Here is a 24,488-nt window from a genome sequence, read left to right as displayed (position 1 = left end):
GTGCATGCGTGCAATCGTTCGTCTTGAATGAGCCCAATGGGTTCAGGGGTCGCAATGGGCACACACATTCGTGACGTCATCAATCGCATATCTGTTGGGATTTTATTACTGAATAGTTAACACGACCAGGAAAATTTGCTTGAAATACACATTTTATGACTATGAAGTATTCATCAGCAAACGTTGCATTGAACTGAAAATTTAAGCCTGTAGGTATCAACGTCTCACCAAAGCGAGTAGTTCAAAATGGCGACTAAAATATCGTCAGAATTGGAACGTCTGCACAACCAGTAATTTGGCATTTATTGACTGCATATTTTTGTGAAATCACGTTGATTTTTACTGTGCACAGTTGCCAACTAACAATGTACAGATTGTGACAGTTATTTGGGTTACAGAGTCGAACTGCTGTGTCCTGATTACATTGACGTGTGTGTGGCAACGAACGTGCAGTCAACTGCTCGACCCAAACAACTATGGCGTCTGCAGGCCTGAACGAGGAAAACGTGGAGAAAAGATTAACATCAGTAACCAACACCCAAGACAGCATCCAAAGTTTATCGCTCTGGATTATCCACCACAAAACACATCATGCGCGCATTGTGGAATTGTGGTATAAAATCATGAAAAAGTCTCGTAAGTAAAGTGAGGGGCCTAGTGAGCGCATGTGAAAGTCTGGAACTGAAAAAGTTTTACCTTCTTGTTTTCGTGGTAGAGCTTATCTTGCCCTGGCATGAAACTAGATCAGCAAAAATTTTCCGTCAGCAGGACTACCCCACCTCTGAACATATTTTGGCATACCCATGACAATCATACACTGCACTGTTGTATGAAATGAAATGACATGACTGCATAGTTGACATTGCATTCAACAAACATAACTTTTAGGTAGGTAGGTAGGTAAGAGCTTATATAGCCTCGCGGCTTTCTTGTGCTCCGTCAATTGATTTGCTAGTATTTTACAAGGTGTTTAGCGCAGCGTGTTACAGTTACATTTTGAATTTCATATAGATTGGTATGAGAAGAGTCTCAGTTATCAAAGTCATATTCTATATCTTTAAAATTTGCATCTGCATCAAGGAGGCTCTTAAAACTGTTAAGAGTGTTACTATTAGTAACTTTAATGTTAGTTGGAAGAGAATTCCATTTGCCAACCACTGATAGCAAATGAATGTTTCCTCAGGTTAGTGTTAGAAAACGGAACAAACAATTTCCCTGCATTGCCTCTTGTGATGTCAGATTTACTCAACTGAAATAGAGAGTCGAAATCAATGTCGTCCACTTGGTGAAATATTTTGTATGCTTGGATCAGGTCTCCTCTCACCCTTCTGGCTTTTAGAGATGGTAACCCAAGGTATCTTAGTCTTTCATCATAAGTCATGTTTCTGCATTCTGGCAATATCTTAGTCGCTCTTCTCTGTACCTTTTCTACCGATGAAGATTGTCTTTTAAGCAATGGGTACCAGATAACATTACTGTACTCCATGTGTGGTCTGATAAGCGCTTTGTATAGCTTCAGGAACATGTCTTTATCAATAAAGGAGTAAGATCGTCTTATCAACCCCGTCATTTGGTTAGATTTACTAATTGCTTTCTGTATGTGTGGGTCAAAACTAAGATCGCAGTCGAAGGTAACACCAAGGTCTTTTTCTTCTGAGCATTTTTGAATCATTTCATTTGAATTACCATTTTCATTGTGTAGTCAGTTTGGTGGTTTTTCTTGCCTATATGCAGTACTTTACATTTTTGGACATTGAAATACAAGTTCCATTTATGTGACCAGTCTTGCACATTATCAAGGTCCCTTTGGATGTCAGAGTAATTGTTTGAGTCCCCGTAATTCTTCGTATCGTCAGCAAAAATTTTGCATGTACTCGATATCACATCTGGTAAGTCATTGATGAATATGGTAAAAAGGACTGGGCCTAAAATGCTCCCTTGTAGAATACCACTTAAAACCGGTTTGTCCGAGGAGTATGCTGACCTCACTCTCACTCTCTGTCTTCGGTCAGTCAGGAAGTCTTTAAATTTTTAATCCAGTCAAAGAGGGATCCATCAGTTCAAACTGATAGGCATAGTTTGCATCAGTTTGACATGGTAAGTATATGTATCACCAAACATGGAGTATAATACAAACTCCTCCTATTTGATCAGTAGTCTTTTATGCGGTACTGAGTCAAAAGCTTTACGGAAGTCTAAATACACTATATCTATTGATTTTCTGTCATCAGTAAGTGCAGTTAAGTCATCCATAACTTGAATCATTTGGGTCATGCAAGATCTTTTATTTCGAAAGCCATGTTGACAGTCCGCAAAAAGTTTAAAGTCATTAAAATATGTTACAATAACATCCCTCACAATTGACTCTAGTACCTTGCATATAACACAGGTGAGGCTGACTGGCCTATAGTTACTCCGGTCTTGTTTAGAGCCCTTTTTGAATATGGTAACATCAGCAGTTTTCCAGCCATCTGGGATACTTCCCGTCTCTAAGGATTTGTTGAACAGTATGCTGAAAGGAATTGATAGTTCCTTACTGAGTTTCTTCAGTATTTTGGCCGGAATTCTGTCAGGTCCCTGAGCCTTAGAGGGGTCAAGATTTTTAAGCTTAGCCTCCACCACTCTTGGGGTGACTCTTATCTCTGAAAGAGTTATGCCTTCTAGCTTAGGAGATTTGGTCATGTTGGGTAGATTGTCTACTTTCTCACAAGTAAATACACTTGAGAAGAAGTCATTTAGTGTTTCTGCTTTCTCAGAGTCAGTTACTGCCATTTCACCGGAGTCCCTTTTCAAAGCGTTGATACTTGTGTTTATCCTCAATTTTTCTTGCACATATTTCCAGGAATTTTTAGGGTTACTCTTTGCTTGGTAAGCAATTTTTCTCTCATACACTTTCTTTGCATTTTTAATTATTCTCTTCGAGAGATTTCTCTCAATAATGTATCTCTGGTAGTCTATACCAGATTTAGTTTCGAGATATCTTTTAAAAGCATTATACTTTTTCTTGATTTGTCTCAAGTTTTTCCTGTCCATCCATTTTGGTTTGGCTTTAGACGTAGTAGCTGACTTTTTTACTTTCACCTTTGGTATATGTCTGTCCATTCCCGACTGAACCCAGTCTCTTACATGAGACCAGCACGTATTTACATCCATGTCATCAAGAGTGCTCCAATCTATTTCACTTCCTTCCAGTCTGAGGTCATTGTAGTTACCTTTCCGTAAATTATATTTAGGACAGTCTTCTTGGTTGAGTTTAGCTTTTGCTACATTAGTACCTACATTTGGAAAATAAGTACCTCATGGTCACTCAAACCAAGTGGTGCTCTATGGTCTATGTTAGAGATCATGCTGTTCTCATTAACCAGTATGAGATCAGGCATGGTGGACTGCTGTCTCTCTCTGTGCCTAGTGGGATGTGATATTTTCTGAATGAGAAAAGCATCACGAATGCTTTCAGTTACTTCATTATCTTCTTCATTTGTCCATTGGCCATTCCAGTTTACTGATGAGAAATTAAAGTCGCCCATTATTTATACAGACTTTTAAAGCCAGAAATTATGGAAGAAAAAAACAACAACTTCTGAACTATAAAGTAAGTACTGTGTTCAGTAGAAGTTAACAAAATAAAAGCACCTTGATACTGTAAGATACAACCTGTACCCTCACACCCCTGTTGGAAGTCTTGTGGACATTTGATTGATAAAATTAAAAAATATTTGATGCTTTTATCAAAATGGCCTTGATTCATCTTGCCATTTAAGCGCTTCACTTAATATAGAATTTATAACATAAATAATGCTACTAATGCTACAAATTCTTTAACTATTTTTTTAATTACACATACTTAACCGTGACCCAACTAGTGCAGACTCCGGCAGGGGTATATTTTATCTCCAGCACAACAGGGAAAAATATATGAAAGATCATTTTTGCTTCTGGAGTTCTTTTTATGAGTTCTTTTCTTCTGTTTTTTTTAATTAGTTTTAGTCACAGCAGATTTCTCTGCATATAATAGGAGCTGCTCTCCTTGGGGAGAGACCAGTTGGAATAGCTCAGTTGGTAGAACGCTGGGGTTGTGACCCAAATGTTGGGGGTTCGGATCTCTGCTGAGGTAATTTAGTGGGTTATTTTTTTAGCAGTATCCACATTTCTTCCCCTGTGTTCTTTCCATTCAGTTTCATTCCCAAGACAGAAAATTTGTAAATTTGTTTAAATAACATCGTAATATATTCTCTACAATTCTTCCCCTGTCAAGAGACATAAAGAAGGCCAGTCAAAGAGTGGAGGGGAAGAAATGTAGAGAATATATTACAGTGTTATTAACCAGTTTAGAAGTTTTGCTGTCTCATAAATGGAAAAGTACAGGGGAAAAAATGTGGATATTGCCGTTGTTGTTTTTTTCCCATCAGGATTAAACTTGGTTCTAAATTCTAACAGCATTCCCAACAAGACTATTAACTGAGGTTCCATGTGTGAGCACACATATTTACATCTTATGCGCTTGTTTTATTCCATCACCATCTTTCAGAAGTGAAGGTAAGTTTGCCTTTCCACAGGCTGATGGTATGGAGGATGTATCAACATAGCATGCATCATTCACAAACTGAACTCCATTGAATTACTATAGTGATAGGGGTAAGTAGCTGTAGTGTCGTAGCTGAGTCTCAAGACTTGGTGAACTAAGTTTAGGTCTTAAAAAGCACCAGTTGAGTGATAGCTCAGCATTTATTCAGATTCAGACATCTGTGGTGAAAGACAGTGTATGTGTGACCCAGTGATAACCCTATTTAAACTTAAAGCTAGGGCTGTCCTCAAACATTGTTGCTTTATCAGTTTATGAACTCCTTTAGAACTTTGCCCAGTCTGATCACAATGATTAATGAGGCAACAGGAAATGAGTGACTGACTCACTCAGTCATGTGCCCAATGCTAAACGTGTTTACCACACATAACCACCAAAGTCAAACATGCACATGTAATCGATCTTCCCCACCTTCTTTTCTTACTAGTCCTTCCCTTTCTCTCCCCATCCTCCACACACTAAACATCTAAAGATACACAGCATCTAAACATGTCATTTCTCACATTTTCTGTAGTTTTGACTACTTTAACTCACCCAGTCTGGTTTGCCTGCTTCATGCTACATTCATTTACTTGCTTCAGTGCAAACAAAACTCTACCAACTGATTCACTGTCAGAAAGAAAAGATCTGAGAGTGAGAACATCAGTCCTATCTTGCAGCCTCTCTGTTGGCTTCTGTCTCACACAGAACAAGATGAAAGATCAACACTTAAGTCTGCCCCTTCCTGTCTCTGATTGCTTTCACCACTATACACCATCTCACTGTGATCAGCTTCAGTTCCACTTAGTTTCCACACTCCCAGATTCCAACTCTAAGGCTCTGCAATCAGGTGCCGCACTTTTTCTGTCGCCAGAAATGAGTTCCCTCTTTTGCTTTGTCATATCTCTGCATCCTGCTTTTTCATGTCTGGTTGTGAAACCCACCTCTATCCAAAATAGCCTCCCCCAGCCCTCGCCTCTTTCTGGTGTCACTGTTTCTAGTGCTCTATATTTTTACATAGATAATTATGTTTTATCTTTTTTTAACTTAAGTTCAAACCTCTCAGAATAAGGGTTTTGTATACATGTGTGTGAATGGTGTGAAAGCATTGTGGTTTGTCTCTGTACAAGATTCATCACTGTTTATATATATTTTATGCTTTTGAATACTAAAATAGTATCTATACTAATATGTAATAATAAAAATTGACACACACACTTACACACACACACACACACACACACACACACACACACACACACACACTGTATAGTATACTATCTTTCTCCATTTTGATCTTTCTTCTCTCTTTATCCGTCATTCTCTCTATACCTTTCTCTGCCTTTCAATCAAAGCTAAGGAACTAAGCACATTTATTAACGAGTTGTTACAATTTTCAGTCAAGGGCTAAAATGCATTGCACAGAAGTTATCTACTCTGTTGGTCACATGAAGACATTATATGATTACTCAGTGTCAGTGATGAACTTAACGAGCTCAGCTGATTTCATGAGAAAAACGTATCTGTTTTCAGCGAAGCCATCTCATCGCCTGACCCTGTTCTATCTGTGCAACGATGTGGTTCAGAACTGCAAACGCAAGAAAGCAGTGGTTTTCATTGATACCTTCAAACCGCTGCTGAAGCAGGCCACGTCTTTGGCAAGGTGAGACAAGGGCCAGTTGAAAAAGTATGTGACAAAAAACACAAGTATAGTTGACAATGAATTAAACAATCCCAATACAGAGAGAGTGAGAGACTTTTGAAATAGTGCAATGTCCAGTGACAGGTAAATGGACATGTTATAGAATGAGAGCATTCATGTAAATTGCATTCAGACATTACAAAGGCATGCTGATACTGTATCACACACACACACACACACACACACACACACACACACACACACACACACACACACACACACTGAGTGACTCACACACACACACACACATTCACACTCACACGTACACACACGACATATATTGCAACATTTCGACACACACAATGACACATCATGCACATGTATATAGTGTCACACATACATTATTGCATACATTACATGTTTGTATATTATTTATGAGGCATAATGATAAAAGAAATATAATGTATCCTTCCAGGCAGACTTGCCCTGCAAGTACAATCTTAACTCATTGAACCATGCACCTGAGCACTGCTTGAGAGTCAAAATTCATTTCCATGTATAATATAATTAAAAGTATTAACATGCAAGCAAATGGAACTAGCGTCTACAGTATTTCCGGCATGTGTCAGTTTTGAGGATAAACCTGTTGATTTCAGTATATATTTTCTGTTTTTACCCATCAATATGACAGGAGGCCTACTGAGGCTGTAAACTCCCTGGGGTTGAATGGGTTGAAAAACTTTTTTTTCTTCTTTTTTTTGTTTGGTGGTAGTTGTGGTGTGGTTTTTTTGGGGTTTTTTTGTTTTGTTTTTGTTTTGCTTGGAGTTGAAAACTGTTGATCTGCCAGTGTTACGTATACATGTGTATCTAAGATCTGTCTTACAGATCAGTCTGAATGTCATCCACATCTGTCTGTAGTCTTAGTGTATTTGTCTGTCTACCTTTTTCAGTATTTTACTTTCTTAGTGCCATCAGTAAAAGAAACAACTAAAAAGGAAAAATTATGGAAAAGTGATGAGGCTGATTGATATATATATGTATATATGTATATATATATTTGTATATATATATACATATATATATATATATATATATATATATATATATCTTAGTGTGTTGTTAGTAATGTTATCTCATTTATCAATATCATTCATTCATTTTCTTGTCTCTTGGTGATTTTATTGAAAACTGATGAAAATTAGTTAATTTCTAAATACTTATACAGTTTTAGGCTTTACACTTACAATCATAGTCATGATAGTGTCATGCGGTTGGCTGGGTTTCACATTGCAGATCAATGTGTTTTACCTGATTTTTTCAATTCAGCATTTTCATTTAGGCGCTTGAGAGCTGTAACTTGGTTTCGTTTCGAGAGAGAGCAGTCTCAGTCATAAGTCAGTAAATAAAGGACTGATGGTTTTTTGTTTTTTTTTCCGCTGTTTATCAAAGAGAAAAAAAAATGTCACGGTGGTCATGGTCATGTCAAGAAGACTTGAAACTTTTCATTTGGACTGAAGTCCCGTGTGTAGCATGCACTTTTCACATGTAATTTATTTTTTGATAAAGCCACAGCAACAAAAGGGTTGAAAAGGGTTTCTGTTGAAAATCCACTTTGATCTAGTAAAACAAATAAATTTGCAGACAGGAAAAAAATAGGTGACGTTGTGCTGTACATAGCGACACAACTCTATCTGGAGGCAGCAGCCTGAAATTCACAGAAAGACATCTGTTATGGCAAAAGAGGATTATACAGTCAAGTACATTACAAATTACAATTCAGTAAAATGCCAGTAAACTACAGACATTAATTAAGTTGTATTCTTTGGAAACCAGAGTGTGAATGTGTAAGTGTGTGCGCAACTGAACAAACAACTGGAGGCACTGCATATTATGTTTGGAGGAGTGAGGGTTCCTGGTTGTTTTGCTGTTTTGACAGGGATGCCAGCATTAGGGGCAAGGTGGAGAGGATATTCAACATCTGGGAGGAGAGACATGTCTACGACAAAGACTTTGTCACTCAGCTCAAAGCTGTCTTGGGTAAGTGGACACCTATATTCAGCTGACTCGTTAGTAACACATTCATTCAGTCTTTTTTTTGTGTGTGCATGTATAAAGGTTTTTCAAACCTCCAGATAAAACTTGGAAAGATTGTTTAAGTTCAAATACAGTTCACTGAGGAATTTGCCTTGAAAATGTCAGTTGAAGATATGCTTGAATGTTAAGCTCCAGTCAGTACAGAGCCCTTGATGAGCTGGCATCCATTTGAAACAGGAACTTTAAGATCGGTAGAAAGCGTACAGACTTGTTTAAAATATAATGGTGTTTGTAATTATCCTCAGATCCGAAACATACATTTAGCTGTAGAGTTCTTTGTGTTGATTTGAGTTTGTTTCACATAATTGAATCACGGGTTGTGAACTGCCTTAGTACTTACATTTTTTTTCCTTTCTCTTTCTGACTTTGTTAACCTTTTGAGCCCTGACCACCGCTTTACCGGTGGTGGGGAGGGGTGGCATAATGCCTGGCCACCGGTTGAGCGGTGTGTAAACACTTGTGTCATGTTTTGCTGTTGGTTGACTTATATTGAAGAACCAGTCAGAAAAACCGTAATATTCTGACGTCAGCGAATGTAGTACCAACGTTGCTGCGCCTTTTCACTGTGTTTTGTGCATGTGCTTTGGATAAAAAAGATTGATTTCTAACATGAAGCGTGCAGAGTCTCAACCTGACACACCTCCTTTGATCAACTGATTCTGCATGCTCAGATTCATTTTCAACATCACTATCTGTAGCAAAATCATCCGATTTGAATTCCACCTCACTATCAGAGTAATCATTGTCATACTCTACTTCCGATAAATCATCAAGCATATCAGTTACTTGCTGCGTTGTGTACAGTTGTTTTCCCACACATTTTGTCCCTGATTTCTGCCCTGACGGGCCAGGTTGAGACGCTGCACGCTTCAAGTGTTTACGCACCACTCAACCGGTGGCTGGGCATTATGTCATTTTTCTCTGCCACCAGCAAAGCGGTGGTCAGGGCTCAAAGGGTTTAATACCAATTATTTGCAAATTTTGGCTCAGGAGCTCAGGCAGAAGGGTTAAAATTGCTCAGGAACTCAGGGCTCAAAAGGTTAAATGTCACTACTGTATTGAAAGATCTGTTTCAGATGGAAAACGAGGAGAGGAACGCGAAAGAAAACGAGAGCTGGGGATGTTCAAAAAACCCTTTAGTCCCAAGGATCGACTGAAAGAGAAAGCCAAGCAACGTGTGAGGGAGAAGGTGAAGGAGAAATCCATGAGTCCAGTGAATGATGACTTGGAGGATATTCAGCCAGCAGACGCCAACTTGGATGCTGAAAAGGAGGAAGAAAAAGCGAAAGATGTTGATGCACCAAATGAAGAAACACTGGCTGCTTTCAAGGTTAGTCAGCCTAACAACAGTGCTTTAAAATGCTTTTGTATTGTATTTTGGTGTAAGTTTGTTTGTGTATGAGTGTGTGTGTGTGTGTGTGCGCATGTGAGTGAGTGTGTGTGTGAGTGTGTGTGTGTGCGTGTTTGGTGGTGGTCTGCATATATATTACATCATTACATTATCAGTGGACTGAAATCTCTTTTGTTGATTTTGTAACAATTTTTGCCTTTCTTTTTTGTGTGTATGTTTTGTTGTTTTCTTTCTGTTAAGTTTGAATTGTACACAATTGAATTAGGTACTGGGCTGTTTGAGGTAACAATATTTTAGTAGATTAGCACAATATATTTGTTGGTGGTAATATAAGTAAAGATTTTAAAGTCCTGAAATGGATCGATTTATTTTAAAGGTAATGGTGTTAAGTTATGACTGTGCTTTGTAGTTACAGGCCACAATGGTGCCTAGTATAAAATGAAGTGTATTGGTGTGATGGTTTTCAGCCGTCTGAGTTGATTGACAAGATGAAGGTGTTCAAGCGTCAGGAAGCGGAAATGGAGATTAAAGTGCGACAGCTCTCTCTTCTCAAATTGGATGCCTCCAGCATTGAGGCCATCAAACAACTCAAAGGTGAATGTCACCGACATCATTGTGTTATTGTAGCATGTACTGTAGGCAAACGTGCTTGATTCAGTTCATCATATACATAAAGAAAAGAAAAAACTTTTTCTTATATTTTTAATATGTTTAATTGATTTGCTGTGAGTTTACTGTCATTAAAGGAGGGAGCTTCACATGATATCACTTGTGCAGGGAGATTCAATAAATCTTACTGTTAGGGGGAAAAACTTTTGGTCAGCCATGATTTGGAATAAAGTAGGAGAGAACTACACATAGATTTTTGAGCAAGAGTGTATGTTGGACATTGCAGATTGTACTGCTCAGCGTCCATAAGAGGCAAGTTCAAGGTTTACATGGTCAAAATAACTTAAAAGATACAATTAACTGCATGATACGAATTGTGATTAGTATTTTCTGTTCTGATTCAGCAAGTCCAGGACGCCATCAACTACACTAACATTTGCGCAGCTGTGGAACAAAACTTTTAACTGAACACTCACCCCTGAAGAAGAGACTCAGTACATGCCTCCAACCTTCTCACCCCCTTCTCCTTCTCATCCTTTTAATGCAAAATTTAAAGCTGAAAACCAACAGAAAATCATGTTCTGTAGTTTGTGCACCCCAGAAATAAGAAATTAAGTTATGACAAGCATGAATGGGTGAGAGGGGAGTGAAATTGAATCTGACAGAAAGGCATGAAGAAGTGTGGAATTTTAGACAAAATTCTTCTTATTTCTTATGATGCTACACAGATCCAGTTTGGCTTGAATCAATATGACCAGGTTGTGCATTAAGCTACCTTACATAATATCAGTCAGACTCAAAAGGTATAAACACCTTGGAGAGGAGTTTGAGCAATTCTCTGAAAAAATGCTGCCATGAAGTAGATGGCACTTAACTGCTTGATTTTTTAAAATTCTTTCTTCATTTTAGTGTTTATATGCATGTTTTAGACATCGGTATTTAATGCTAAACACTTTTTCATCTTAAGTTATACTGATCAACATTTCTAATTAGTCTTAATTGTATTGTCTGTATGAAACATACAATACATGCATTTGCTCCTCTGTGTAATGTGAGTATACACAATGCAGAGTTTTGCATCCATTTTATGGTCATACCTATTCTATAAAAGGAACAGAGAACCAAGGGGAACAGAGAAACAAGGGGAAGAGCCTGTTTCATTTTTTGAAACCTGAAAGGGGTCTACAGTTTATTTTATCAATCAGTATGTGTGTCTGTCTGTCATATGACAGACTGTTTCCATTACACTTACAGACAAAGCTTCTGTCAGAGACCTTGCACTTATTGCTACCGTGTGTGTTACCAATTTAACAAGTCGAGCTACATGCCAGCATGACAGAAACCGTTCCTCTCTGGCAGATCGAGCCCATGGCAACGAGTTCTCCACCCAGTTTGAGGAGTCGTGCCTACGGCTGGAGGAGGCGATGAAGTGCCTGGAGAAGAAGAAGGGGGAGCAGAGGGATCTGCTGGCTCAGCTGCACATCAGTGAATATTTCTATGACCAGCAGTTCAGCGAGGCCAAGATTGTGGCTAATGTGAGTCACTGTTTCCACCTTGGGTGGGAAAGGATTGAATAAAAACACACACAAAAAAGCAACAGTTCTTGAGCAAGCTGAAGATGGTATATTATATGTATGTCGTTTAGATTAAAAAAAAAAAAAAAGGAGTAAAAAAAAAGATAATAAAAACAAGGAAGGAAAATTCTGAATTGTTAGTTTCACTACACATACTTTACCGTGACCCACTAGTGCAGACTCTATTTGCATCGAGTTGTTTCCAGTGCTATTATTGTTAACTTTTTCTTATTTCATGTGTGTGTGAAGAAAGTGAGTCAGTGTGATCATTGTGTAATGTATGTTTTTACTTGGCATTTTCTTGGGAACTGTTGTCTCTGTAGATACCAGTCGTCATGAGTGGAAATATTGATAAATCTTGCAGTTTTAGAAATCCAAATTGGAATGGCCAAGCACAGCAGTGAAGAATGCAGTTTGGCAATAAACATTCAAGCATGTAAATTTCCAATATTAAAATTTAAATGGTTATAATTTCTGGTTACTGGTAAACACAAACACTGTAAAGGTACTTTAAAGGTACACCAGTACATATTTCTGATTTGAAAAAAATCATTATGAAATCAGCTGTACATCATTCAAGGAACCTTTCAAAACTTTTTTTTTTTTTTCATCTTTCTGATGGGAAATGATGTTCTGAAAACCCCCAAATTACTGATTTAATGGAACATGTTATTCTTTACCATGAAATGGGTTGGAAATAGCTTTCATGGCATATTTATAGATTTTGATTTTGCTACTGCTCACTCATGTAATGCTGTTGTTTTTCTATATAGAAAACTGATGATTTTATTGTTCACAGGTTTTTTTAATCGATCAATGTACAGCACATTTTCTCAGAACCATGTATGGAGGAGGTACCTCAGGTGTAATATCAGTCACTCTCTGACTTGACAGCAGTTTTCCATGACAAAGATATTTTCGTCTGGAAACACTTTTAGGGAAAAAATAATGATAAATGAGTTCCAGATAATGGGATAGCTTTTTTTTTCTCTTTAAAAACCATTTGCAATATATATGGCATGAGTATTTTAACTTTGATTATTTTTTCTTTAAAAAGCATGTAAAGAGATGACAACAATACTTTTATGGTTATGTGAACAGACCTGCCAAATACTACCTTTTGAGTGGATTTACTATGGTCAAGTGCATTTTGCCTCTGGATCAGTTTGAAAACAGACGCCTGCAGATGAGAAAAGTGTGGTTTACCCAGTATTGTCTCGGCAAATGAGCATTGGTGTTTCAAAATTACAGCCAGGTATAAATAACTTCTCATTCAGCACATTTTAAACTGAAGTTTAATCATCAAATGTTACTAATATTTTCAGTCACCCAAATATTTCAGCACAAGAACTAGATACAGTCCCTGCTGAAACAGGGTTTGCTTTGTTCCCCGTGGAGCGCTATATATACCACTGAGTGTGACGGACCATTCTGGAAAGTTGTTTAGGCAAATGTCTCTGAGGAGCAATTCAGCCAAACAGTAGAGCTTTGCAAGAACGAAAATGATGGCGATACCGCCGATAGTGAAATGTATGGCACAAGAGTTTGTGGAACAGCTGGACATATGATAAAGGGGCCTTTCATCATGTACACGTTTGTGTCCTTTGCAGAACATGTGTTGGTGTGCTACTTGCTAATGGCGTTTGCTACTGGCACTTTTGTCCAAAATGTTACTGACAAGTCTTGCTGGGGGTTGGCAGGTGTGCAGGAACATAAAGCATGGTGTGTGCTATGTGTGAAGGCATACAAGAACTATGGGTCACGCATCAACACCATGAAGCGCAGGCTTGACGAGTTGATGCGCACCCTGCCCAGCCCCAGCCCCTCCCCCACTGTGGATGCCCCGTCTCCGGGCAACACCCCGCCTCAAGATGACATTGACACTTCTGTGGGCATGGACATTGACCAGGATCAGTCTGCCCTCAACACAGAGAGTGGGTGCAACAGTCTTACACTGTGTGTGGTGTGGTTGTGTGTGGATGAGTGAGGGTGCTTGGTGTGTCAATGTGTGTGTGTGTGTGTGTGTGTGTGTGTGTGTGTGAGTGTGTGTCTGTTTACTGTGTGTCCCCCAGGGGATCAAGAATTAAAGATCAGTAAAAAAAAAAAAAAAAAAAAAAAAGAAAAAAAAAAAAAAAAAAGCAAACAAAAAAATGAGTCTGTTTCTTGAAAGTGGAGTTCCAGTTTTGGAAATCAAGCATCTAAGTGTTACTTGTAACAACAGAAGACAATTTAAACTATTTTTTCTTTGGGAGAATTTGTAAATTAAATCTGCTTCTTACAGTTTCTTTCCTTCCATACAAACTTTTGAAATGGACTTTTTAAAATTAAAAAAAATGTAGCTCTTCAGTATAACAACAAAGTAATTGTAGGACCAGAATAGACCCAGAAATCTTCAACAGAAAAACTGTGTTCTGACCATTGGTGGATTGGGAAGTGAAATTGCAGATTGTTTGTAATATAATTGTCTTGAATGTTATTGACAACTCAGTGAAAAGAAAGACTCATAAACACATTAGGCTGGCATTCCTGTGAATTTCAGTGTGTATTTATTACGCATTGAAATTGACAAGATACAAGCATAAGCATGTAGATCATCACTAGCTGGAAAGCAGCAATGATTGAACATCATTTCCTCTTGAATTTTCCAGAATGAAGAGTGGAAATGAGTTTGAACAGTACTGAACAAAGTGTTGTTCATTGATTGCTGAAGTTAACTGATGAGTCTAATAGGAGCGATATCAGTAAAGCTCCAACAGAAATGGGACGTTTACAGAAAGATCGGAAAGGAAGTCGTCAAGAAATTCTTGCAAATGTTTTGTTTGCAGACAGCACACACACCTGCGTTTATTTGGACATGAAACAGTCTCTCCCCCATCCCATTCATTTCTTTTCTATTTCAAGCAATTGACAGGAGAAAGATGAGAGGTTGTTGGTGTATGATGTGATAGATGATGGTTGCCTTTGTTGCAGCAGGCAGCAGTGGTAGTGTGGCTCTCACCACCACCACCACAAGCTCCATTCTAAACCCCATCCCTAGTATCCGGAAACTGATTTTTGGAGGTAGACCCCTCTTGCGTTGTCAGTATTGCTGTGGTTGCCTGCCTGACTGGCTTGATCACTTGCTTGTTTGTTTGCCACTTTTCTGTTGTCATTGGTGAGATTGTTTGGGGGTGGTTGTTTTTTGTTGTTGTTTTTCTTAGTCACTCCTTTCAAAAAAAAGAAAAAAAAAGAAAAAAGTTCTGTGTTTTAAATATGCAGTCGAAAGTTCACATCAGTGGAATAGTTAGGTTGATATATGTCATTTGCTTTTTTCTTCTTTTTTCTTTTTGTCTATTGGAAGTAATTTCAAAAGAGAAATAACAGGCAAGTTGGAGGGAGAGGAGAGGAGGGGAGAGAGAGTTTAAAAGTGTGAAAGTAGTTAGTGTCCTGCTGCTGTCTCCGTGACATGGCTTGTGGTGTCTTTCTGCATCTGATATTCATCTCCCCTCCTGACTGTTTCCCTTACCACCACTCTGCCCCCCTTCCTTCGTACCAACCCCTGTCCATCTGTTAAATCAGATGTGGAAATTTTTCTTGAGTGATTGTCTCTCAGGATTTGCTTGGCAACACAAGATGATTTAGTAATACACAAGAGTGTTAACTGAATACAATATATTAACTTTCATGTGACTGCCTGAAAATTACAGGTTGGGAACCTGGTGGTTGGTATAGGAAGTAAAAGAAGAAAAAAGAAAAAAAGAAAAAGGTTTGTGCGCAGTATACACTTGTATCCGTATCCATCTACACATTAATACTTAGATTTGTATGCACAGGTATCCAAGAATACAGATGCTTGTGTAACAAATACAAGTCAATAACCAACTGACAAAATACTGATACATCATCATGAACACTGACAATTGAGCTTGTGATTGGCGTCTGTGCACCTGTAAGGCTGTCAACTGTTTTATGGAAGCTGACATGAACAGAATGGTCTATGTTCAGTAGTGTATGCTTTATTGTCCTCTCAATAGTGTTACTGGTATGCACAAATTTTCCTTTTTGTACTTTGCACTGACAGAATTTGCCCTATTCAGGTTTTCAAGTCAAATACATAATGCATGTACTTTGTGTGTGTGTATTTGCTGCTTTGATTGTTTTATTCCTTTATTCTAGCTTCCAGTATGAACGTTTACTTCATTTAAATTGAGATGGATTGTGCAAGTGCTTGTCAGTTAACTTTTCTGAACTCAAAATGCTCTATGAGAAAAAGCAACAACATTAAATCCATGACCTTGACATTATATAACAGATGTGAAACTTAAACATGAACAGTGATTCTCATTATTGACAGTATCAGTATGTGAATATAAAGCATGGTCTGTGCTTGAAGTAATCATGATGTCTGGTCTTTTAGGAGGGTGGTGGAGTTATGGAAGTGAGGACTGAATCAGATCAGCAGGAACTGTCTGAATTTTATAGCTTCCCCCCCCCCCCCACACACACACACACTTTCAGAGTTTTGCTGCAGTAGTATCTATGAGAGGTGAGTGGGGGATGGGTTGGGGCAAATGGGAGCAGGCACAGACTTTCGTCCTTCTAGCAGGCACAGACTTTCGTCCTTCTGTCTTCGTTACTGTTGAGATGTTCCTTTGCATGGATGGGTACAAAGAGCAGTGGAATCAAATACAGCAGTGGGAAATTGAAAAAAATAAACCATTATCCTCGGTGACACGTGTGGGCTTGCTCTTACCAAGGTTTCGTGATAGCCTGGATTGTGTGTGTGTGTGTGTGTGTGAATAGCAAGCAGGCCTTTGTTGGTGCCTTGGGTGTTGATGTGAAGTGTGTGTGTGTTTGTGCAGATGAGGCTATCCCTTCTCCTCCTGATGAAGCTCCATCTCCTGTGGGATCATCTCCTGGAGACACCGCTCCCCAGGATACAGGTGTGATGAAACTGCACAACACACGTTTATGTTGTGTTGTTCTGTGAAAATGTATGCATGTCAGGACAGAACACTTACATGCGTGTGCGCGCGCACACACACACACGCACGCGCACACACACACACACACACACACACACACAGATACATGAGCGCACACACACACACACACACACACACACACACACAGAGCTTTAGCGACACTAACTTCTGCACACAATGTATTACAGTTCTTTGGGGAATAGCAATGCACAAATAATGTTTTAAACTTTATGATTTTCTTGATGTAGTGATTAAAAAAATTTCAAGCAGATTTGTCACCAGAATGGATATCAACCGACTAAGTCTGTCCAGTGGTAACTTGGAATGACTTCATGAACATATGGTAGCAATAGATATCAGAAAAGAATTCTTTGTTTCAATCAGTGATTAGTTGTTTATTTTAGTTTTTGAAATACTTTTGAAGATTAATATCACTGTTCATATTTTCTTTTAAATATTGCAAGAATACTGGTTGAAATAAAGAGAAATTGAATGGACATACAAGTTTATTATGTTCATAATGAGAATCAGTTATTAAAGAAAGTTGTGTTGGAAAAGTTGTTGTGCATATATAACAGAACATTGTGTGTTGGCAGGACACATTTAGAGATGATCATTACATTGAAAAAGGCAGATTGATGTTACTGACAACCAGTTTGTTGCAGGGAGCATTCGGCTAGAGAACCGCCTGGCATCTTTCCTCCCCACACTGCAAACTGTGGGCAGTTCAGTACCACTGATGACGGATGAAGAACGCCCGATCCCTGTCTATGTGCCTCAGCCCCTCAACAGCAGTGCCAGCAGTGCAGCACATCGGCCGTCTGCCAACAAAACGTTGACTGAACCAGACATTCCCTTCCAAGAAGACGAAGAGGGCAATGGTGGATCCACCCCACTGACAGATGAACAGCCATCCACCCCAGTTCTGGATGAGGAAGAGCCAGCTTCTGATGTCCCCTCCCCACCACCCCCTCCACCCCCTGTGGAGAAGAAGGAGAACCCCATTGACTTTCTCTCGCGGCTGATCTCGCAGACCCAGAAGAACAAGGTGGAAGGTGGCCTGAGCAGCAGCAGCAGTTTCCTGGAGAGCTTCACCTGCCTCACCAGTAAGGTGAAGGAGCACATGGATTTGAAGAAGGGTGGTGGCGGTGCTGAGGAGGACAGTTCACACTCTGAGGAGGGCAGCCCAGGTCCAAAGTCTTGGGCCGCCTGGAAGGCGGAGAAGTCAATGGGAGATGGGGAACTGCCGGGCTTGGACATTCCTCCTCCCCCAGTGCCCAACTTTAATCTGCCTCCTCTCCCATCCTCCTCCTCTGTCCCCCTCCCCGTGCCCCCTCCACCAGACATGCCCCTGCCCGTTCCGCCCCCATCTCAGACCAGCCCCAGAGGCTTGTTCTTTCAGCACACCTCCCCAGGACAGAAGGAGAATTGGCCTCAGATGGGAGTGGAGGGGGCAGAGGAGGAGAGGCAGAACATCCCCTCCCCCAACATTGTTTACCCCCCAGTGCAGGACGAGGTGTCCCCTTCCCCCTTCCCCTCCCTCAACACCAAGGCAGTGCAGCCTGTCAAAGGCATTCTTCGCAAGAACAGTAACACCGTCCTGAGGGAGCTGACGCCCAGCTCCGAGGATCCCTCCTCTCCAGACTTCCTGCCTCCTCCCCCTCCCCCGCCACCACCCCCAGTGTCTGATGTGCGGCCATCCATGCACTCCCCTGCTCACAGAGAGGGGCCTTGTGTCAGTGCTCTGGGCCCAGCCTCCAGCAGTGAAGGGGAAGCCCAGGAGTTCATGGAAAAGCTGAAACGCAAAACCTCGGGTGGCAGCACCCCTCCGGCCTACACCCCCAACCCTATTTTCCCCAACCTTATGACCCTTACTCCAGGAGGGGAGATGGACATGGATCTTGATGATGAAGAGGAAGAGGAGGAAGAAGAAGAAGAGGAGAACGAGATGACCCGCATTCCGGTGCTGAGCAGTGTTGTGCGCCGTGTGGGCCCTGAGGAGCAGAAACAGGTGCGGGAGAAGGAGATGCAGCAGCTGAAAGACAGAGACATGGACAGGCTGAAAAACCAGCAGGACACGCACGACTCCCCTTCCTCCTCCTCCTCCTCTTCCTCACACAGGTTTGAAACATTCCACAAAGAGCGACAGTTCAGTCGGGACGGTGATCAGGACACTTACTTTGAGGCAACTCCGTCACCGTCAGAATGCAAACACAGAGACGGTCAGCCTTTCAACTTTGAAAGGCATCAGCAGCAGCAGCAGCCAATTAACTTTGAAAGGCATCAGCAGCAGCAGCAGCAGCAGCCAATCAACTTTGAAAGACAACAGCAGCAGCAGCCAATCAACTTTGAAAGACAGCAGCAGCAGCAGCAGCCAATGCAGTCACCACCAATCCGACCACAGCTGAGGCCACAAATGAGGCCTCCCATATTTCCCAATTTTTCTCCGAACAATTTACGCAACATGTCCCCCAATGTAAACATGTTCCAGCAGAGAGGGTTTGGCCCACGCCCTTTCCTTCGGCCCCAGCCCAACAGACCTTTTCACCTGCAAGGCCTTCTCAGAGGTCTCAATCAACGGGGCTTTCAATTCTAATCAGCAGGAGGAAGAGAAAAGAGTTAGAAACGTTGCTGTTGATGTTCTGCTGTCCATAGACATTCATCACTGGAAATCAGGAGTAACAGAATGCTGGTCTGGCAGTGGTTCATTTATCACCATTTGGTTTTGGCTCTCAGCTTGTGATGTCTGCTGATGCTGTTGTTTTCAGATTCCTTCAGGTTTTAAAGACACAAGGTTTGATAAATTGTGAATGGTACGGGTGTGCCTGATTACATGGATCTTGTGTGTGGCACTGTGAAAGGGTATCCAGTGCTTAACTAGGTGGTGATTAAGAGACTGTTGGCCCTACTGTGTGCTTTTAGCAGGTTTCAGGACGTTTTGTTACATGTATGTGTGCACATGTCCTTTGTGTTGGTGCTTGGTCAGATGTGAAAATGCTGTCCCATGGATTAAGTAGCTACTCACACATACTGTCCTCTGTGCTGCGTGAAAGTGTATATATATATATATATATATGAATGTATGCTTGAAGGATGTTGACAGTGGAAGTGAGGTATAGTAACTAAGTAAGTGAAATCTTCATGAATTAAGTACATGATACAAGCATATGGGTCTTACATGTAGAGAGAGATTTTTGTTGTTGTTTAAGATGTCATATCTGTGATGTTACGTTCATGTACAGATTTAGAAGCAGGGAAAACAGATTGAGAAAAGAACTCGGAGAGCATTTGTGTTTCATGTCAAATGAACCATCAGATTTTTGCAGTAAGCAAGAAAGAATGTCCTGCAGTCATCCTCACCTGGAATCTTAGTACCCCCTTGGCCAGCTTAAGAAATGAAAAAGTTTAAAGGTGAGGTAAAAAGATATGGCTTGATTTGGAGGGGTAAACAAACTTTCAAAAGAGAGATAATATTTTAAAAGCCAGGACTCAAAGAAGAGATTCATATTCTACCTGTTTGAGGAACTTTGATTGCTGCCAAAGCAAGGGATGGTGATATCATCCATGGAGGAGCTGATGTGGTTTGCAGTTCCTGGCTGCCTATACCAACTGGGGATGATAAATTAAGCACACAAACAACAATAAACAAAAACAAAACCTTCATGGTACTTAATTATTTATCCATTTACTCCCATGCATGGGTCTGTCAGACCCATTCACGTTTAAAAATTCACCTGTCTGTACGTCGTGGGTCTGTCAAACACATTATTGTTATTTCATCAGTTTAGCAGTGTTCCCCTGTCTTGAATGAACAGGCCTGAGCTTGAAAAAAAGCAGCACATAGGAAGGAACTTGCTCACATCCAGATTGAATCCCACTAACTTCGAGCTTTTAACTCTGTAAGTTATCTTCATAGTCAATGAATACTTGCTTGGAGAAGTCTGCAGTTCCTTAAATAATATTAAATAATATTAGAGATCCATCGGAAATTGGCACACACTGAGAAGATGTAGGTGTGTGGAATCTGTGCATGGCTAGGTAAAAATGTGGATGTGCATAGTGGTTTTATCAACACCGTGAAAGTCACTCACGCCGGACCACTTTAAAAAAAATTTTTTTTTTACTATGTGCCCCTCTCTGCTGCTTACAGATGTTCAAAGACTTACTGTGAAGTAAAGATTTAACCCTTGTTTTAGTGTAGAAGGATTTTTTGTTTCAATAAGGTCTTCTCACTTTGAAAGTTTCATGTATGGATAAGTTCCAGTGTTATGGTCATATGCTTTGTTCTGTCATGGAATATGAATCACTCTTCAAGTACAGTTAAGAGTAACAAAAAATCTATTAATCTGTTTCTATTTGAAATCACTCCTCAGCTCCTTTTGCCATGTCTAACTCGTGCTTTCAAGTTGGTTCAACCCCCCACTGTGCTGAAGTCTAGCAGCATAACTTGCAGAAACAGGGAGAAGGTTTGAAGTGTTATAATTGAGAGTAGATCCGCTGCCTAATTAAAGCTGTCAGGGTTAGAAATCAACAGCAAGCAGATAACATCCACAACCATTAGCATCGTTACCAGCAAACTTCACGATTAGCGTCTTGGGTTAGAGATATTTTTGATGACTACATTACATAGTAATATGATTAGATAGATGTAAGGATATATGGGGTTGGCTTATTTTATTTATTTTGTAATTTGTTTTTAGAGGGATGGATGGGGGGTATCTCATGACTACAAACTATTGGGTTAGCATGTTGTTGACTGTAAGGACAAGGAACAGGTTTGGGGGTGTATGGTCAGAAGAGTCTTTAGGGTGTTTTTTTTTCATTCATGTGTAGATATATCATCATAAGAGTATATGAAATTATTGAAGTTGTAGATGAACATTTTTTTAGTTTAGTTTTTTTTTTTTTTTTTTTTTGCAATATGTGCTGCATGACAAATATGCAAGTTATGCGTTTGATTATTGTCATCAGTCAGATAATCAGTTGTATTTATTCTTGCTGCTTTTATTTTCTTTGATAGTGAGAGTTGATGTTGATATTTTGTCAGATTTCATATTCCAGAACCAAGATGAGTTTTACTGACATGCTAAAAAGAGATTTCTCGTGTGAATGCATGTGGTCAATGTAAATAATGTTTAGCAGAGTAATCACAAGGGCTGTGTGTGTCAGATGGGTTTTAGGACACTGTTCCATTCATTACTGTTTCAGCTCCAGAAACCTTTATTCAGTCAGTATTGTGGCAGCTGAGAAACAGAGTGAAGAAAGATTGAGAAAGAGTGAAGGTGATGTGAGTTTTTTGTTGAAATGACTGTGCAGCTTGACTCTAGCATGATGGAACTGGCTTGTTAAAAAAACCAACATTTCTGTTTGTTTTTGTTTGTTGTTTTTACCCCCACTGTAGTGACAAGATTTCTGTCATTATGGTATGCACCATGCTTGTGAGCATTAACGTTATGACTGTGAGGGATGTTGAAACATACATGGTGCAGAGGATTGGAAGATATTTACTGTTGAGTGAACAACTTTGGTGGGCTTGGTGTGGTGTAAATGAATGAAAACAAATTAATATTCCATCATTTTCTCCAGTGAAATGAGTGTGAATCATCTGATCAAGTCTTGAAAGATGCATGTGAAAACTTTGGGAAATACAGTTACTGTATGTGGGGATTCTCATGGACAAAAGTTTGATTTTTGTTGATTAAAAAAATCAGGAAAAAAATGTGTTTGTGTGTGAGAGAGAGTCACAGAGAAAGAATGTCATTAATTTTTATAGATATATAGGTTGATAATAAAGTAATAGATCAGTACTGAAGAAACTGAGCCATTTAGTTACTTATCTAGTCCTAATGTATCCTGCATCTTTGTATCCACAATATTTCAAGACACCAGTCAGCTAGTAATGAATCCAAAAACTTGTTGATATGTCAAATTCTTCTTCTTCTTTGTTCAAGGGCTGTAACTCCCACATTCACTCATATGTACACACGTGGGCTTTTGCGTGTATGACTGTTTTTACCCTTCTATGTAGGCAGCCATACTCTGTTATCGAGGGTGTTCATGCTGGGTATGTTCTTATTTCCATAACCCACCGAATGCTGCCATGAATTACAGGATCTTTAATGTGTGTATTTAATCTCCTTGGGAAAACACACGAAGGGGGTTCAAGCACAAGCAGGTCTGCACATGTTGACATGGGAGATTGGAAAAGTCTTCACCCTTTACCCACCAGGCGCCATTACCAAGATTTGAACCCGGGACCCTCAGGTTGAAGGTCCAGTGCTTTAACCACTCAGCTGTTGTGCCGGTCATATGTCAAATGATGAATGCTTATTCATGTCATTGTTTAGCCTGCTGGGTTTCAGTTATAAATTTAAACACACAAAAAAGGTATGATCATGATGACTCAATCAGTTGAGCAGAATAAAATGTTCCTGTTGCATTGTGACTTAAGGTTTCAGCAGTCTGCATGCATGAAGTCTGTGGGTCACCAGCATGCAAGGGATAGGTTTGGGGGTGAAGAATCCAAACTTTATTATTATTAAAATGCTGCTTGGAAACTGTGCAGGAAATAGTGAAAGGAATTTGTTACAAATTCGTTACCAGTTTCTGTTTCAAAATTCATTTTTAATTACACATATTTAACCGTGACCCAACTAGTGCAGACTCCGGCAGGGGTCTGACATTCCTGCCGGAAAAAGAGATATCTCTTTATGTATTCTTTGCAAGTTATCTTACATGCTCCTAAATTTTATCTACCATTGGTAATTTTATTATTATCAGAAGGAAAGATTAATGATAATTAAAATCTTAATAGTATTTTCATCTGATTTTATGAATGTAAACACAAAGTGTATGAAATGTCACGTGTAATTCGTATGTAATTGATTTTTTTTGTGTGTGTGTTTGTGTGTGTACATTTTAGTGTTGTTTATTATGTTAAGTACAACTTGATAAAGAAAAGAAGAGAATCTATCTAAGTTATTTTGTCCCATGAAAGTACAGCTTATGTTTGGCATAAACAAGGTGAGCATAATGTAACAGCAGATGTTTCTCAAGTAACATAATTTAACATCGGTAAGACATTGTAACAGACATAATTCTTGACTGTCACTAACATAATGTAACATTTGAATATCAGGAATATCAAAACTGCCAATGTCTCTGGAATGTCAGCAACGCAGTGTAATAGCATATTGCTTTTAAATATTACTTGTAACAGAAGGTAATTCTTCAATTTTAGCTACATGATGTAACAGCAGATGGCTCTTGACAGTAGTGTAATGAAACTCCAGGCTGCTCTTGAAAGTTAGTAGTGTAATGGAACACCAGATTGCTCTTATAAGTTAGTAGTGTAATGGAACACCAGATTGCTCTTAAAAGCTAGTAGTGTAATGGAACACCAGATTGCTCTTAAAAGCTAGTAGTGTAATGGAACACCAGACTGCTCTTATAAGTTAGTAGTGTAATGGAACACCAGATTGCTCTTATAAGTTAGTAGTGTAGTGGAACACCAGATTGCTCTTGAAAGTTAGTATGTAATAGAACACCAGATTGCTCTTATAAGTTAGTGCAATGGAACACCAGATTGCTTTTGAAAGTTTATAGTGTAATGGAACACCAGACTGCTCTTATAAGTTAGTAGTGTAATGGTACACCAGATTGCTCTTATAAGTCAGTAGTGTAATGGAACACC

General features: G+C 39.5%; 1 protein-coding gene across 3 annotated transcripts; it reads left to right on the top strand.

The window, feature by feature from the left end:
- Positions 1-135: 135 nt before the first annotated feature.
- LOC143296935 (uncharacterized) lies at positions 136-22,759 on the top strand. 3 transcript variants are annotated; one of them, XM_076608966.1, is made up of 10 exons: positions 136-636; positions 6,095-6,224; positions 8,140-8,240; positions 9,374-9,627; positions 10,116-10,242; positions 11,617-11,792; positions 13,573-13,765; positions 14,805-14,891; positions 16,673-16,753; positions 17,461-22,759. In XM_076608966.1, exons 1-10 carry the CDS (start codon positions 477-479, stop codon positions 19,389-19,391), a joined length of 3,240 nt encoding a protein of 1,079 aa, XP_076465081.1. In that variant the 5' UTR covers positions 136-476; the 3' UTR covers positions 19,392-22,759. The 3 variants fall into 3 exon arrangements, with proteins under 3 accessions (XP_076465081.1, XP_076465080.1, XP_076465082.1); XM_076608965.1 differs by having other exon boundaries at positions 14,802-14,891; XM_076608967.1 differs by lacking the exon at positions 14,805-14,891 and having other exon boundaries at positions 139-636; positions 17,461-22,758.
- Positions 22,760-24,488: the final 1,729 nt, after the last annotated feature.

The sequence above is a fragment of the Babylonia areolata genome, chromosome 22 (genome assembly GCF_041734735.1).
Source record: "Babylonia areolata isolate BAREFJ2019XMU chromosome 22, ASM4173473v1, whole genome shotgun sequence".
Classification (NCBI taxonomy): domain Eukaryota; kingdom Metazoa; phylum Mollusca; class Gastropoda; order Neogastropoda; family Buccinidae; genus Babylonia; species Babylonia areolata.
This window is presented reverse-complemented; position numbering and strand designations above follow the sequence as displayed.

What these genes read in the sequence shown, in the direction of transcription:
- LOC143296935 (XM_076608965.1), top strand. Translation starts at nt 477, where the DNA reads ATGGCGTCTGCAGGCCTGAACGAGGAAAACGTGGAGAAAAGATTAACA. An exon ending in TCAGCTCAAAGCTGTCTTGG is followed by an intron (nt 8,241 to 9,373) that starts GTAAGTGGACAC and finishes GATCTGTTTCAG; the next exon opens with ATGGAAAACGAGGAGAGGAA. An exon ending in AGGCCAAGATTGTGGCTAAT is followed by an intron (nt 11,793 to 13,572) that starts GTGAGTCACTGT and finishes CTATGTGTGAAG; the next exon opens with GCATACAAGAACTATGGGTC.